The sequence below is a fragment of the Lemur catta genome, chromosome 20 (genome assembly GCF_020740605.2).
Source record: "Lemur catta isolate mLemCat1 chromosome 20, mLemCat1.pri, whole genome shotgun sequence".
Classification (NCBI taxonomy): domain Eukaryota; kingdom Metazoa; phylum Chordata; class Mammalia; order Primates; family Lemuridae; genus Lemur; species Lemur catta.
The window spans coordinates 34,756,942-34,772,489 of record NC_059147.1 but is presented as its reverse complement, the minus strand read 5'-3'; the positions used below and the strand labels follow the sequence as shown (position 1 = coordinate 34,772,489).

The window sequence follows — 15,548 nt, the reverse complement described above, 5'->3', positions numbered from 1 at the left end:
GGTCTCCCAGCAGATGACAGGGACACTGCTCTTGCGCGGGTCCTTGACTCCTGTGGTGACAGACCCGCCAGCCCGTCACCCACCCTCCCTCCGCACCCTCCCCCGCTCGCAGGACTGCTAGGCTTCGGGTGCTCTTGCCCTGCGGCGGCACCTGGTTCCAGAGGTTTCCTCGTGTGCGCACGCATCCGGCTCACTGCAGGCTGGGCTGTTGCTGGGATTCCGTTGCCCCGGGTGGTTCTGAGCAGCCAGTTAATTCTCTTTTTGACACCCAGCCAGTCACCCCAGATCATGGTACATTTTAGTTTCCTTCAGATTTTGACCACGTTTTCCTTGTACAGTTGGGTTTTTCCCCTGCAGTTTATTACTTTCTTTTTGGGAGAAGAAACATAATTTTTTATCCTGTTCCTAATAGCTCAGCTTCTCATTTGCTCTTTTGTTTGTTTTTAGTGAAATAGTTCAGATTATTACCAAAAAAGAACAGAGAATAACATACAGACGTCCATGTGCCCGTCACTGTTGTAACTAACAGAAGCCCTGTGCCTTCTCCGGTGGTCTCCCTGCCCGCCCGAGATGCCCCACCCAGGGGCCCAGCACCTGCCACTGAGGCCCCCGAATGACAGCTCAGAGCACTCTGCCTGGGAGTGGGGGGCGGGTGGCCCTGGCACACTCCTGCAGCCCACGCCAGGCCTGCGGAGCCGGCCCCAGAGCACACGTGTCAGGCGTGCCGATGTCCTCCTTCAGTTCTCTTTGTTGTTACCGTGTTTCCCTGTCGCTGTGCTGTGGGGTCTCAGGAGAGGAGAATGCCAAGGCCTGCCTTCGTCCCCGCAGGCCACCGTGGGAAGCCAGCTTCTGCGTGTGCAGAGTACCAGCAGGCTCGGTCTTGTTCTTGTCATTTTTATTTTAGGTTTTCATTTTGGTTTCCTTTTTTACCTTTCCTGCCTTTTTGCTGGACTGGTTGAATTTTCGCTTTTTCCATTTCTCGGTTGCCTGGTGAGCTGGTGCTCCTGTGTCTGTCCCGTCCCTGACGCCTGTTTGCGCCCCGTTCTGATGACACCCGCCCCACGTGCCCTCCTGCCCTCGGCTCTGCTTCCACAGCTCCTGCCGAGAGTAGGCGGCCAGGCCCAGGTCCCCACGAGCCACGGAAGGTTAAGCTGGTTCTGTGTCCTGTTGTCCCCAGGCCTCGGCAGAGACAGCGCGTGTACCCCAAGTGTACGTGGCTCACGACCCCTAAGAGCACCTGGCCCCGCTACAGCAAACCAGGTGAGGGTCTGCAGAGGTTGCGGGGGGCTGTGTGTGTCCCTGTCCCCAAAGTTTCCCCCAGGCCAGCGGGGCTTGCTGTCTTGGGACATTTCACACTCCGCCCTGTCCTCTGAGCGGGATCTGAGCTCTGGGAACGCAAAGCTGACAGGCCTCCTCCTTGTGGCTGGGGCCGCCCTGCCCAGGGCTGGGTGACTTGCATGCGTGCCCTCGGGGCGAGTTGGTGGCAGAGTCCTCACCAAGAACACCTCGAGGACAGATGACCGTGCCGGAGCCGCCATCCCCACAGACTGAGCACTGTCACCCTCCAGGTCTGTCCATGCGGCTGCTGGAGTCAAGAAAAGGCCTTTCCTTCTTCGCGTTTGAGCACAGTGAGGAGTACCAGCAGGCGCAGCACAAGTTCCTGATGGCTGTGGAGTCCATGGAGCCCAACAACATTGTGGTGCGTGGACCCTGCAGCCCGGCAGGGCGGGGGCAGTGCCGGCTGCCACTGCGCGCGGCTTCGTGTCCCTCGCGATTTGGGAAGGTGTCCTCGAGGGGCCAGGCAGACGGGGGTGCCTGTCTGTGCAGGGTGGCAGACTGGCCGGGGGAGGCGTGTTCACATCCATCCACACTCAGAGCAGAGCCTAGAACACACCTCACAGGCCCTTCTCAGGGAGCCTTCCTGGGCACGGCCTCGCTTCCTGCTGTGCTGGTGTGGCCAGGGCAGCCCATGCCATCCCCTGAGTCACCGAGGCCTGCGTCCTTAGGACTCCCCCAGGCGTGGCGGCCAGGCTGCCCCAGCGTCCCAAGACCCCAACCAGCCCTGTCCCCGGGCCACTCTTGGGCCTGTGGTCACTGCAGGACCGGAAGGAGCCACCTTCCCCCTGGCTGCCCTGGCCCCGAGTGCCGCATGCTGGGGCTGGGCTCGCACCTTTGAGAGCTGCATCATCTCGCAGGGTGGGAAGAGGCTTCCTCACCTCTGTTCCTCTTGGGGTGGGGACAGCTGAGGTGGTGCCCAGCGAGGTGCGCCTCGTTCTGAGTTCCCACCTCAGAGCACATCCGTGGTTCAGCCCAGCAGCACGTTTTCAGCTGGGGGGTATTATGACTCGCCCCATAATAATTTCCCGCCAGTTTTAAGTGGTTGCAAGAAAAGAGGGCCTGGTGGGCCAGGGCCTCGCTGGGCGTCTTTCCCAGAGAGAGCTCTGCCCGCAGCTTTCCTCCAGGGCTGTCTGCTTTTCCGGCAGGTTCTACTTCAGACGAGCCCCTACCACGTGGACTCGCTGCTGCAGCTCAGCGACGCCTGCCGCTTCCAGGAGGACCAGGAGATGGCTCGAGACCTCATAGGTGAGACCGCGCGTTTTGTGGGGGCGGCACAAGCCGACAGGCACCGATGCTGCTCTGTAAGGTGGCAGGATACACATGAATCTGCCAGGGTGTTTTTAAAATAATAGCTTTACCGAGATATAATTCACACACCGTAGAACTCACACATGTAAAGTATACAATTCATTGGTTTTTGGCTCATGCCAGAGTTGTGCAGCTGTCACCACAGTCGGTTTTAGATTATTTTCATTACCCATAAAAGACACCCCCCCCCCCCCCCCACCTCCCGCACCACTAATCTACTTCCTGTCTCTGCTCCGGACGTTCAGTGTAAACGTGATTATACGACATGTGGTCCTCTGCCCGGCGTCTTCCACCACCGTGTTTCCAGGGTTCATCCTTGGGGCCCGTATCAGACCTTCATTCCCTTTGGTGGTCGAACAATACTCCGCTGTGCGGATAAACCACGTCTTGTGTACCCATCATTAGCTGATGGATGGACGTCTCAGGGCTGTGGCCACTTTTTGGCTGCTGTGAGCAAGACTGTGCAGGTTTTGTGTGGACGCATGTTTGCATGACACGCCTAGATGCCCTGTGCGACCAGGACACGGGGTCAGTCAGACCTGGTGTTTACTTCGTGTCCCTCCGAGGCTCACGGGTTCTGGGGTTGCAGAAAACTCAGAGAGGTGCTGGGTACGTGGGAGGTCACATCTGTGCCCTCTCAGCGTCCAGGATCCTAGTTAGCGGGTTCCTTCCAGACCTTTCCTCATGGCTAGTCATCTAGCGACATCTGGGGGGGGTTGCAGTTGCCGTGCGCAACCGTGACACACACACACACACACACACACACACACGCACGCACGCACGCACGCACACCCCCACCCCGTGCTCCTGTGCTGCAGAGAGAGCCCTGTACAGCATGGAGTGCGCCTTCCACCCCTTGTTCAGTCTCACCAGCGGGACCTGCCGGCTGGACTACCGCAGACCTGAGAACAGGTGAGCAGGGCCCACGTGGGGCCGACTCCTGGGGGGCAGCTTGCGCCGGGGGGCTCACCTCCCTTCCTCCTGGGCGTGAGGGGCCCCCCGTGGCTGCTGCAGTGTAGTGGGTAGCACGCGGCTGTCCTTGAGGGTGGACCAGGGCCCTCTGGGTCCAGGACTACTCACAAGTACCCGCTCAGGACGAAGCTTAGGAACAGGGCTGGGTTTGAGTTCGCCCGCGTGAGAAGTCGCCACCATGGGATCCTCGCTGCGTTTGCCTGCGTGTTGGGAGGAAAGCCTGTGTCCCCGGCAGGTTTAGAATATTCTGGATGCTTTGCAGGTCTGTGTCCTGATTCTTCAGTGAGCAGCTCAGATTCCACCCGATCCTTGTCCCCTGGGTTGAGTGTTCACGTGCAGCACATGCTTCTTTCGGACACTTCTGTCCCTGCGGCCAGCACTGTGGCACCGGCCCTCCCTGGTTAGACCGGGATGGCTGCGGCAGCTCCTTCCTGGCCCTCCCGCGGGCGGCCCGTCGGCCTGCGCTGCAGGGCCCTGTGCCTGTGTGTCTTCCTCGCCATCCCGTGTTTGGCTCCCTGTTGGGCACCGACCTCCGCTCCTGGCAGAGGCGGGTCCTGCATCGTGGTTCCAGGTGGTCCCCAGGCAGCAGCGGGCACAGGGGCCCCTCCTGCCTTGCGTTCTCCAGCTGCTGTTGACTGTCCCCAGTGTGGGCCACACTCCTGTCCTCAAGGCCTCCCCAGGGCACCAAGGCTCAGGGACCTGCTGCACAGATGGCCCTGGGGGCCGCGTCTGACTTCTCGCCACTGTCTTCCTCTGTGCTGCTTTTATCTCTTCCTGTTAAATTCATAGTTCTTTGAAATAGTTATAAAATATTAATATTCCAGGTAGGAAAGGAACAGTGGGCTGTTTCTTGGTAAAGATACCAGTCTGCCAGCATGACTGAAGTCATGGGACTTCATGCATCCAATAGGAGAACTGTTAAAATTTGAGGATAAACTAAGATCATTATTATAATGGGAGATTTTAACTCTCTTCCTTTAAATGATAAATAGTAAACAAAAAACACAATAAGGGCCATGTGTGGTGGCTCATACCTGTAATCCTAGCACTTCGGGAGGCTGAGGCAGGTAGATTGCTGGAGGGCAGGAGTTCAAGACCAGCCTAAGCAAGAGTGAGACCCGGTCTCCACAAGAAAATAGAAAAATTAGCTGGGCCTGGTGGCACGCGCCTGCAGTCCCCGCTACTCAGGAGGCTGAGGGAGGAGGATGCTTGAGCTGGGAGTCTGAGGCTGCTGTGGGCTGTGATGATGCCACTGCACTCCAGCCTGGGCGACAGAGGGAGACTGTCTCAGGAAAAAAAAGAAAGGTTTCAAATAAGCTCGATTTTCAACATACAAATAAGTACATAGCTTCATAAACAGCAAGTAGAGCACACACCTTCACACACGGGAGCGTTCTCAGACGTCTGCCCGCACCGGGGCACACGGGAAATGCCCACAAAGCCCAGAGTCAAGGGCAGACTGCGGGGCGCTGTGCTCAGCTCTCCGCCCCACTCTGATCACGGGAACCTCTTCGCACCTAGGAGCTTCTACCTGGCCCTCTACAAGCAGATGAGCTTCCTGGAGAAGCGAGGCTGCCCGCGCACGGCGCTGGAGTACTGCAAGCTCATCCTGAGGTGAGTGTCTGCCGGGCGCCTGTCCTCGCTGCAGTGGCCGCAGCTCCCCGACACTGCTGCCCACTCTGGACCGTGACGGCGTCCCCTCTGCCCCCTTTGCTCTCTGTTCACGGCGATGCCTCTGGAAGCCTCGAGCCGGATGAGGACCCCCTGTGCATGCTGCTGCTTGTGGACCACCTGGCCTTGCGGGCCCGGAACTACGAGTACTTGATCCGCCTCTTCCAGGAGTGGGAGGTAGGTGCGAGTCGTGCACTGTCACTGGGAGTGACGGCTGCTGCTGCTTAGCCTGTCTCGGTCTGGCGTCCTGTGAGCTGAGACGGGGAGGTCAGGCACAGGACCAGGCCCTCTTGCCTTTGGGCTCCCTCTGCCTTGCTGGGCGGGGTCCAGCCTCCCTGGAGGGCGGCATGGCAGCCTGACAGGAGAGTCCTGCGCATGCACACACCACCGGGAAGTGCCTGCAGGGGCAGCGGTGCAGGCGAGTGCACGGTGGGCGCAAGCACAGAGTTCCTCGTGGTCCCTACAGGGAGACGCAGGCAGGAGGTCGGGGAAGGTCATGTGGCTGACACGGGACCCCAGCAAGTGCCGTGCAAAGGGCAGGCCCGTGTTTTGAGTGTGGGGTGTCGCACCCCAGAAATGCTGAACCGACAGACACCCATGTGTTCGTGACCGATTACACACGCCACGTCCGATCCAGGCGTCGCTGTGCAGATGACGGCCCTCGGCCTCCTGGGGCCCACACACCTAGTCCAGGTGTGCAGAGTGCTGGGTGCACGTCAGGTTCTGACCCACCGCGAGAAAAGAAGAAAAGAATGCAAACCACCTCGGCTAACTTTTACATTGATAAGTGTTGGAATGGTATTTCAGGTGCCCTGGCTTAGATACAGTGTATTAAAATCAATTTCACCTGTTTTTAGTACAGCTACTAGGAAGTTTAAACTGACACCTGGGCTCCTGTGGGGAGGAATTGTCTGGAGGACACAGGGACTCCGGAATGCTAACCCCCAGCAGGGCCGGCTGGGGAGGGCGACAGCTTTTGACTTTCTGTGCTTGAATTTTTTCATAGCACATGTTGACATATGATGAAAAATAGGTAAATCATTTTGAATTATGCATTTAGCATAGTTGGCCAAGAAGTCTCACCTTCTGCAGCGATGTAGTTCCCAGCAACACCCGAGAGCATGAGAGGTCGAGATTCGAGTGTGCGAAGGAGGGAGTCGGGGCCGGCCCGGGAGGGCAGCTCTGGGCGCCGGGAGCAGCCCTGGCAGAGGGGTAGGGAGAAAATGGGGGCTTCAGTCCTCACACCACAAGGAACTGAGTTCTGCCCACAACAGAAAAGAGTTTGGCAGAGGACGCAGAGCACCAGGTAAGAATGCAGGCAGCCGACAGCTTGCCGTAAGCCAGAGCAGAAAACCAGCCACGTGTGACGACCTTTGACACATAAAACTGCAGCATGTTGTTTGCAGACTGAAGGTTGTGGCGACCGCCTTGAGCAGGCCGGCAGCTTGTGCCCACGTTGCTGCCTGTGTCTGCAGCGCCATGTGCCACGTTGCATTTGCTTCTCTTCTGCAGAAGGACGTTTCGTGGCTTCGCCTCCCGGCTGCTGTGAGTGGTGCCGCGGTGAACATGGGCGTGTGGGTGTCGCTTTGTTTATCTTTTAGTGACTTTTTCCCTGTGGTTACAACGTGCATCCTCCACTTACCGTAGTACAACTCAGGTAACGTCATACTCCTCACACATAAACGAGGAGCCTTACGATGGTGGAAAAGAAAAGAAAAGAAAAGAAAAGAAAAGAAAAGAAAAGAAAAGAAAAGAAATACCTGGAGCTCCTGAAAACAGACTTGCAGGGAAACCTTGGGGAGGCCCCCAGACTGAGGCTGCAGAAGAATGTGATGGTTTATAAGGTTACGAAGCTCCGTGAAGACTGCGATCCCATTTTCATAGAAGAAAACACAGTCCGGCGTCTGTTACGAGCCTGTGTGGGAAAGGCCGGGAGAGCCCTGTCAGTGGTCGCAGGCGTCTCGTGCTGGGGCAGAGAGGAGGCCGCCGGCCTGCGCTCGCCTCCCGTCCACGCTGGGGGCGCTGGCTGCGGCACCGTCACTCGGGGCAGCCGCTTTACTTGTCCCACACCCTCCGTGTCCTTTCGCCTTTTCTGCACGTAGAAACCCCCCGGCTGGAAGCCCAGGTTCTCTTTACGCCCAGTTAGAGAGATGCCCGCAAAACGCGTGTGCTCGCTGGGGAGCGCAGCCCCTGCCGTCAGCGTCTGAACCTCGCCTGTTTGTCTCTATGACCTTGAGGCCCCAAACTCTGTTTCTTCACTTCTTGTAGGGTCATCGAAACCTGTCTCAGCTCCCAAATTTCGCCTTCTCCGTTCCACTGGCGTATTTTCTGCTGAGTCAACAGACAGACCTCCCTGAGCAGGAGCTCAGCTCTGCCAGGGAGAAGGCCTCGCTCCTGATCCGCCAGGCACTCACCATGTTCCCCGGAGGTAGGCGGCCCCAGCAGCTCGTCCCCCCACACTTGCAGAAAGGTGCGCTCTTGAATGAGCCCTCACAACACGCCGCAGCTGGAGTCGGGAAGCTGGTCTGCCCGGCGCCGTGAGCCCACTGCGTGCCAGGCCAGACGTGGGCCAGAAGAGAGGAACAAGCATTCCTGCTCTGGGGGCCGTGTCTTAGGGCAGGGAGACAGGGTTGGCTGGAAGACGTGGCGTGTTAGCCGGTGTTAAACGTGTCAGGTGGTCTCTGGGGAGGGCAGAGCGCAGGGGAGCGTCCGCACAGTGCAGGGACACGTCAGGAGGACGTCGTAAAGGACCCCAACACCCGGCACAGGGTCGTGCTCAGTGCCACCGGGGCATGGAGAGAGGCCCATGTGACTCCGGGGTTCCGGGTGGACTCAGCGTCCACAGCTGCTCCCGAGCCCTGCCCGTGCCTCTCCACTGCCTCCACCCGCATCCTGGGCCCGCTCGGCAAGGCTGCCGCCCAGTCAGATCTGAGGGCCGGTCCTTCCCACAAACACAGTTGAAACCCGCCTCCAGACAGGGCTCCCTTGACGGTCACTGGGGGTGTGGTGAGCGCTGTTTGCGTACAGCTGGTGTGCACAGGCTGCGTGACCACCGTCTTCGGTGAGAAAGTCCTGGAGTCAGCATTGCTTCGCTGGGGGCCCTCAGCATGGGCAGGACTGTGCCCACGGCTGTGCCCACCTGCAGGGCCTTGTCAGGGTTCCGTCGACAACAGCTGTCCACCGACCCAAGGGGCTCATCTGCTTTGTCTAAGAAGCTGCCTCCGTCCCCTCTGGGGTCAGGTGTGGCTGGTGTGTCCTCTGTTCCATGAGAGCAGCCGTGTGTCACAGGGCGTGTCTGGCCCTGCGTGTGGCACAGCGGAGCTGCCACAGCTGCTCTCCCAGTGGCCGGAGTGGCAGCACATCCCCGGGGGCCACCCAGCAGGCAGGCAGTCCGGGGAAGCCACAGCCACCCAGCCGGACAACGCTGCACACAGGGTGGGCCGAGGCAGGCTCTGCCCAGGGGCACAGCGGGTCGGCTGCTGCTGTGGGCTCTGGGCTTCATGATGGAGTTGTCTGCCTACATGTGCTTGGGGGGTCCTGGGTGGGTCTCCCTTGGAGGCAGAAGTGGACGCCGGGAGGGACATCCCCCTGCAAGGTCACAGGCTCCTCGGGCCCCTGGGAGGAGGCCCCAGCTTCAGGCCCTGGTGGCCCTGGTGGCAACAGCTCGGAATGCTGGTCAGAAACACGGGCCCGCTGGCTTTCCACTCCCGTACTTTGCAAACACCAAGCCGAGTCTGGGACAGGACCCCCTCCCTGGCCTGGGAGTGGCCGGGGCAGGTGCTCAGAGGCCTGACGGAGCCTTTGCCGCCCCCAGTCCTGCTGCCCCTGCTGGAGTACTGCAGCGTGCGGCCCGACACTACCGTCGCCAGCCACAGCTTCTTTGGACCCAATGCCGAGGTCAGGTAAGAGCAGAAGGGCCTGGGTGTGGGTGCCAGGCTTGGGCGCCCTGGTCACTGTCCTCAGAGTCAGTGGGGCTCTGGCTGCTGCTGGCACTGCTGCCTCGGGTGAGCACAGGCTGAGACGGCGACCTTGGGGCGCAGAGCTCCTGGGGGGCCGGGGCTGTCGTGCCGTTGAAGGCTCTGGAGCCCCCCTCACCTCTGAGGAAAAGCACTGAGGGGCCCGGGAGCAGCCTCTAGCTTAAAAGTGAGGCTCACTGAGGCGCTTCCTGATGGGGGCGGTGGGGGCGTCATCAGCCCTGGGGGCGCAGCTGCCGGGCAGGGAGACGGGGCGCGTTTGTGGCCTGCACAGGGGCTGGTGCCCCTGGGTGTCTTTGTCGCACGGTACCTTTTACAAATGGTTACTACAAATAAAGAGGAAACAGGCCGGGAGCAGTGCCTGACGCCTGTAATCCCAGCACTTTGGGAGGCCAGGGCAGGAGGACCCCTTGAGGCCAGGAGTATGAGACCAGACTGGGCAATACAGCAAGACCCTGTCTCTAGAACAAATAGAAAAATTAGCTGGGTGTGGTGGCGTAGGCCTTACTTTGAGGCTGCAGTGAGCTGACCGCACCACTGCCCTCCAGCCTGGGGGACAGAGCAAGACGCTGTCTCTACAAAAATAAACAAACGAACAAAGGGGAAGCAGACGCGTGAGAAACAAGCGTGACGAGGGGCCAGCCCTATCAGCAGGCCAGTGTGCCACCCTCCGGGACGCACCGCACAGGCACACGGGTGCTTGTTCCTCGTACGTCTCTCCGGTTCCCTCAAGCCAGTCTTTCTTCCTAGAGAACAAAGCACATACAGAAGGTTCACACCTGTGCCCGCTCTGAAGCCAGGTGTCTCCAGGTCCAGCGGCCAAAGAGGCCGCGTCCTTTCATTCCAGCCCCCTGGGCATGGCCTGGCATCCCCTCTGCCCACCAGCGGGGCCCTGCCGGCCTGGGGAGCCCTGCGGGCCTGGGGGCGGGCTCTGGCCGGTGCAGGGGCTCTGCTGACGGCCCCGCTCTCCCGCAGCCAGCCGCCCGCCCTGAGCCAGCTGGTCAGCCTGTACCTGGGGAGGTCACACTTTCTCTGGAAAGAACCCGCCACCATGAGCTGGCTGGAGGAGAACGTCCGCGAGGTTCTGCAGGCAGTGGACGCCGGAGACCCTGCCGTGGAGGCCTGTGAGAGCAGGTGAGCCAGGATCTGCGTGAGGACACGTCAGGTGTGGGGACCGGCCCCGCCACACCCCTCTCGGACCCTCATCACAAGCCGGGGAGCCTCTGGTTCCAGGGCAGGGGGTTTGCGGGCGCCTGGGTTGTGTGCTAGCTCTGGCCGCCCGCTGCTGCAGACAGCTGGCCCACGAGGGCCCGTCCGAAGGTTAAAAGGGTGTGTGCACGCATGCATGGCCCCCGGCCTGTCCCAAGGGCAGTGGCTGCTGCTGGCGTCAGCACAGGAGGACAGAACCGACGTGTGGTTGTCGCCTACAGTAGTGGTTTTGTTCGGTGTTTCCTCTGGTCACGAATCTTGTGTTTCCGCATTTGCTGCGGTACTGGCCGGTCTCATTCACACCAGCGTCTCTGTCGGGTGAATATCTCCCTGCCGGCGAGACGCGAGCAAGTGGAGTCCGGGAGCAGCACCCCTGCCACGGTCCCCCCCGCACTGGGACTTCGGGGGCTCATCTGATGGCCCGTCTAGAACGGCCGCTCACCCGCTCTGGCCCCGTGCGCTGTGCCCTCGGCCCTTCTCTGCCTCTGCCGTCAGCACTGTGGCCAGGCTGGCACAGGGAGGCCACGTCTGCTGTGTGGCCGCGGGGAGGCGGCGTGGCACCCCCGGCACTTGCGCTGGTGGGGACGCCTCCCACCCGGCTGCCCTGCCCCTGGCCTGGACGCCTGCGGGAAGAGCACACCTGCTCCTGTGCTGCTTTCCGGGGCGACCTCCAGCCGGAAGCAGGTGGCTGTGCCTGTGCAGCAGCAGCGGTTGACAGTGGCACGCCCGCTGTCCCTTCATGCAGAACAGCTCAGTGCGTCCTCCCACGCCCTGGGCTGCGAGTCACGACTCCCGTTTCGTGGCCAGAGAGGCTCATCTGGGACCACAGGGCTGGGATTTGCCCCGAGGTCGGCTCTTAACAGGCCAGGACCGGCTGCCGCCGTCCCTGCTCGGCACCAAGTGTGAAGCTCTCGGTGATGCCAGCCACGCAGCGAGCTGCCTCGTGCTGGGCCGGGGGCCCTTGGCGTTTTGCACGGTGGTTGCCATTTCATCTGGTTTTCCTTGTTTCTCCTCGGCCTCAGGCGGAAGGTGCTCTACCAGCGCGCACCCAGGAACATCCACCGCCACGTGATCCTCTCCGAGATCAAGGAGGCTGTTGCCGCCCTGCCCCCGGTAAGGGGGGGCTGAAAATGGAGCTTTGTGTGCGGCGGTCACATGCGCCCACCCCTCCTGCTGCCAGTGTGAAGCAGGGGCAGCCCCGGCCCCTCTCCTGTGGCAGGGCCTGTGGGCTCCAGAGGGCTCCTGCCCGGCGGCCGGGGCTCCGGTGCTGGGTGCGAGAGGCAGGTCCACGCGGGCTCGGAGTGCAGGCCTGGTTCCTGCCGACAGCCACGCGCTGGGGCCTTGCTGAGCTGTGGCTCCCACGGTCTTGTGACTACGGCGTGGCTGCAGGGGCCTCTGTGCAGCTGTAGGGCACAATCCTGCTCTGCCACAGACCCCCGGTGTCACAGTCTGTGGGAACACCAGCTGTTGCCGTGGGAAACCTGTGAAGACCCTTCGTGCTGTCGCGAAGGGATAAGACAGGCCGGGCGCGGTGGCTCACGCCTGTAATCCCAGCACTCTGGGAGGCCGAGGCGGGGGGGATCTTTTTTTTTTTTTTCGAGACAGAGTCTCTCTCTGTCACCCAGGCTAGAGTGCCGTGGTGTCAGCCTAGCTCACAGCAACCTCAGACTCCTGGGCTCAAGCGATCCTCCTGCCTCAGCCTCCCGAGTAGCTGGGACTACAGGCATGCGCCACCATGCCCGGCTAGTTTTTTCTATATATTTTTAGCGGTCCATATAATTTCTTTCTATTTTTAATAGAGACGGGGTCTCGCTCTTGCTCAGGCTGTGGGAGGATCTTTTGAGCTCAGGAGTTCGAGACAGCCTGAGCAAGAGTGAAACCCCCATCTCTACTAAAAAAAATAAAAGGAAATTGGCTGGACAACTAAAAATATATGTGAAAAATTAGCCGGGCATGGTGGCGCATGCCTGTAGTCCCAGCTACTCGGGAGGCTGAGGCAGGAGGATCGCTTGAGCCCAGGAGTTTGAGGTTGCTGTGAGCTAGGCTGATGCCACACCACTCTACCCTGGGTAACAGAGTGAGACTCTGTCTCAAAAAAAGAGGGGGGTGTTGTATAAAATGGAAAGAGTGAGAAAAACAGCGAGTCACAGGGTGGTGTGACCCTGGGCTCATTGCTGAGGACACATTGGAGCCTCCTGCTGTACCTTGGGGCTGCTCTACTGGGCCTTGTACCTGGCCCGGCCAGCCGTGTCTCAGGCAGGAGCTGTTTGTTCTAATCGGAATCAGGACGGCCCCGGGGCCCTGTGAGTGGAGGGCTGGGCGTGGCCACTGCTCCAGGAGCTCCGTGTGACCTGGGCTCAGGCCCTCGCAGCCCTGCGGCCACTGGAGCCAGAGTTTCTGACACCTGTGTGAGCAGCAGCCGTAGGACACTCCCCCTTGCCGCAGTGCTGTGAGCAGGGCAGAACGGAGAGTGTCCTGTTGGCAGGAGGGCTGTCCCTCCCCTTCGCCCAAAGCTCCTTGATACAAAGAGCACGGCCATGTCTGTGCCACTCTTGCTCAGGGGCTGGGTCCAGTCCCGACTGGGACCGGTGGGAGGGCTCTGCTGGAGGAGGGCAGAGGCCCCAGCATCTGCGGCGTCTCTGTTTTGTCCCCTTTCCCGAAGGATGTGACCACGCAGTCTGTGATGGGCTTTGACCCTCTGCCTCCGCTGGACACGATCTACTCCTACGTCAGACCAGAGAGGTACCTGTCCCCCCCGCCTTGCCCTGTGGCTCATGTGGCTCTAGGTCCCTGCTCTGGCCTCCCTGGAACCTGCTCTGGACGCTGAGGCTGAGAAAGCCGAGGCATTGGGAGGGCCGTCGCCTGCTCTTGAGGGGACAGCGGTAGAGCAGCCGTGGCCAATGTGCTTCTCCACCGCGTGTGCGAGCACTTGGCTGGCGGGCGAGGTCCGTAGCCGGTGCCAGAACACAGTGGGAAGCAAAGCCAGAAACCGCCCGGGGAGGTGCCCAGTGAAGCCGGGAAAACAGACGTTAGTTACAGAATCGAGAAATACATACAAAATCAAAACTGTAATAAGAGCCTGCCGGGTGTGCTGAGGTGCGTGGGCGGACTGTGGGCGGTGCTGGGGTCCCGCGGAGGGGTCTGCACGGGGCCTGGTCAGAGACCCCGACGCGGGCCCTGAGCCTGGGCCAGGAGCTGGCGCAGGGGCTGCCAGTGTGTGGGGAGGGGCCCGGGGCCGGTCCCCCGCAGAGGGTGGCCAGAGTCACATGGATCCCGCCTTTGCAGCAGGCAGGCGTGTTCAAACCTGGGCAGGGCAGGACACGTGTGGGAGAACGAAGTCCTTTCTCCCCACTCAATTCTATTATAAAACTTGGGCTACATGTTCATGCGAAAGTAGTTCCCAGTCGTATCCTCTAATAAAGATGAAAATTATTTTCTGTTAACGTCATGGGTTCAAACCACCCCACGTCCTGACGTGCTGGTGCTGCAGCGCCGAGGAATTGTCCTGTTGTCCCCGCGCCGCAGCCCGCGGGGTGGTGTGTGGTGCCCGGCAGTGTGGGCAGGCAGAGTCCAGCAGGGCTGGGCCCCAGGGGCTCATCCCACCAGTGGGGTCTCCTGTGTGCGCGTGACCGGCTTACGCTCTCAAATCTGCGAGTGCTGAAGGAGACGCTGCACCTGTAGCTGTGCGTGGAAGCAGCCGTCTGTGCGGTGGCCGGTGGCCAGGTTGGCTGCAGCAGCCTCCGCCGCCCCCTCGGCGGGCTAGGGCAGGCTCGAGAGGGCCGGCCCGCAGCCTGGACGCCCTGTGCTGGTCGCGGCTGAGCTGGTCTCTCCCTCGTCCACCTCCAGTGGCCCACAGGCCACAGCCCCTTCCCAAGCCGGTCAGGGGTCTTCACCACCCACCCAGGGCCCTGACCCGCCACCGCCTGGGAACCTGTGTCTCTCCCCACGGGCCACTGGGGCCCCACCAGGTGCCGGAGAGGGGCGGAGGCAGCTGACAGGTGTCCCTGAGAGCTGGGCTGGCACCCAAAATGTCAGTTCAGCTTTATTTTTTGGCCTTCCAGGATCAGTCCGGTCAGCCGTGGAAACACAATCGCTCTCTTCTTCCGCTCATTACTGCCTAATTACACCGCGGAGGTAGGTCGAACACCCCCTGGCTCTGCCCGCCGTGGGTACGGGTAAGTCCCTGCCAGTGCCAATGTCTGGACCCTGCTGGGGTCCAGTGCGGGGGGCGAGGAGCCGCTGAGGCTGTGCCGTGCCGGTGGGGAGCCCCTTCTGCTCAGGAGGTGTAGGGGTGCCCAGCCTGAAGCTGTAGCTGCCACGCCGGGGCCCCCCCGTCTCGGGGCCTGGCCTGGGTTGGACGGGAGCTGCCGATCGTCACTGGGACCTGGCAGGGGCGGGGACCTGGCAGGGGCGGGGCCCGGTGCTGGGGCGGGGCCGCCTCAGGCCTGGCAACGCATCTTCCTGCTCGGGCCCAGGTCCCAAGTCCCAGCTCAGCACCTCCCGTTGCCGCAGGGGGAGAGGCTGGAGGACGGCGTGCCGGGGGGTCCGAACCGCAACCAAGGCCTGAACCGGCTGATGCTGGCCGTGCGGGACATGATGGCGAACTTCCACCTCAACGACCTGGAGGCGCCTCCCCCGGAGGACGACACTGAGGCGGAGGGGGAGGGCGAGTGGGACTGAGCGGCGCAGACGCCGCAGCTGTGCGGTCCCGTCCGGTCCCTGCTCTGGTCGGGACCGCCCGTTCCCCGCAGAGGGACGCTGCTGTCAGCCTGCCCCCGTGTCTCTCCATAAACGTGTTTCTCCCCATAAATGGCGGCTCCCTCATGAATGGCGGCTCCCCCCTGCCGTCGTGAGTGCTTCCTTCACGAGGCCTCGCGTCAGCGTCAGCCGAGGCTCTGTCTCCTCCCCAGTGACCCACACCACGTGCTCCCAGGTCCTGGGGGCAGAAGTCGGGGGTGGAGACGGTCCCTAGGGTCCCTGTGAGCACCAAAGCCCCGTGTGGTCCTCACCGTGTGGGTCTCTGGCTGGGCCGGCACAGAGGTGCCCGCGTCACTGCTGTGCCAGTCGGCACGTCGG

At 61.3% G+C, this 15,548-nt stretch overlaps 1 protein-coding gene across 2 annotated transcripts in view; it reads left to right on the top strand.

Annotated features, from left to right (window-relative positions):
• TCF25 (transcription factor 25) overlaps nucleotides 1-15,282 on the top strand; it is a 28,071-nt gene extending 12,789 nt beyond the window's left edge. The window contains exons 6-18 of one of the 2 annotated variants that reach the window (XM_045533895.1): nucleotides 1,178-1,260; nucleotides 1,569-1,699; nucleotides 2,484-2,583; nucleotides 3,465-3,558; nucleotides 5,140-5,232; nucleotides 5,361-5,466; nucleotides 7,558-7,717; nucleotides 9,104-9,191; nucleotides 10,239-10,397; nucleotides 11,495-11,585; nucleotides 13,135-13,214; nucleotides 14,534-14,606; nucleotides 14,948-15,282. In XM_045533895.1, the coding sequence (XP_045389851.1) occupies nucleotides 1,178-1,260; nucleotides 1,569-1,699; nucleotides 2,484-2,583; nucleotides 3,465-3,558; nucleotides 5,140-5,232; nucleotides 5,361-5,466; nucleotides 7,558-7,717; nucleotides 9,104-9,191; nucleotides 10,239-10,397; nucleotides 11,495-11,585; nucleotides 13,135-13,214; nucleotides 14,534-14,606; nucleotides 14,948-15,124 (1,435 nt within the window). In that variant the 3' untranslated portion in view covers nucleotides 15,125-15,282. The remainder of the gene's footprint in view (nucleotides 1-1,177; nucleotides 1,261-1,568; nucleotides 1,700-2,483; nucleotides 2,584-3,464; nucleotides 3,559-5,139; nucleotides 5,233-5,360; nucleotides 5,467-7,557; nucleotides 7,718-9,103; nucleotides 9,192-10,238; nucleotides 10,398-11,494; nucleotides 11,586-13,134; nucleotides 13,215-14,533; nucleotides 14,607-14,947) is intronic. The other variant, XM_045533896.1, reaches the window with a different exon arrangement.
• Nucleotides 15,283-15,548: the final 266 nt, after the last annotated feature.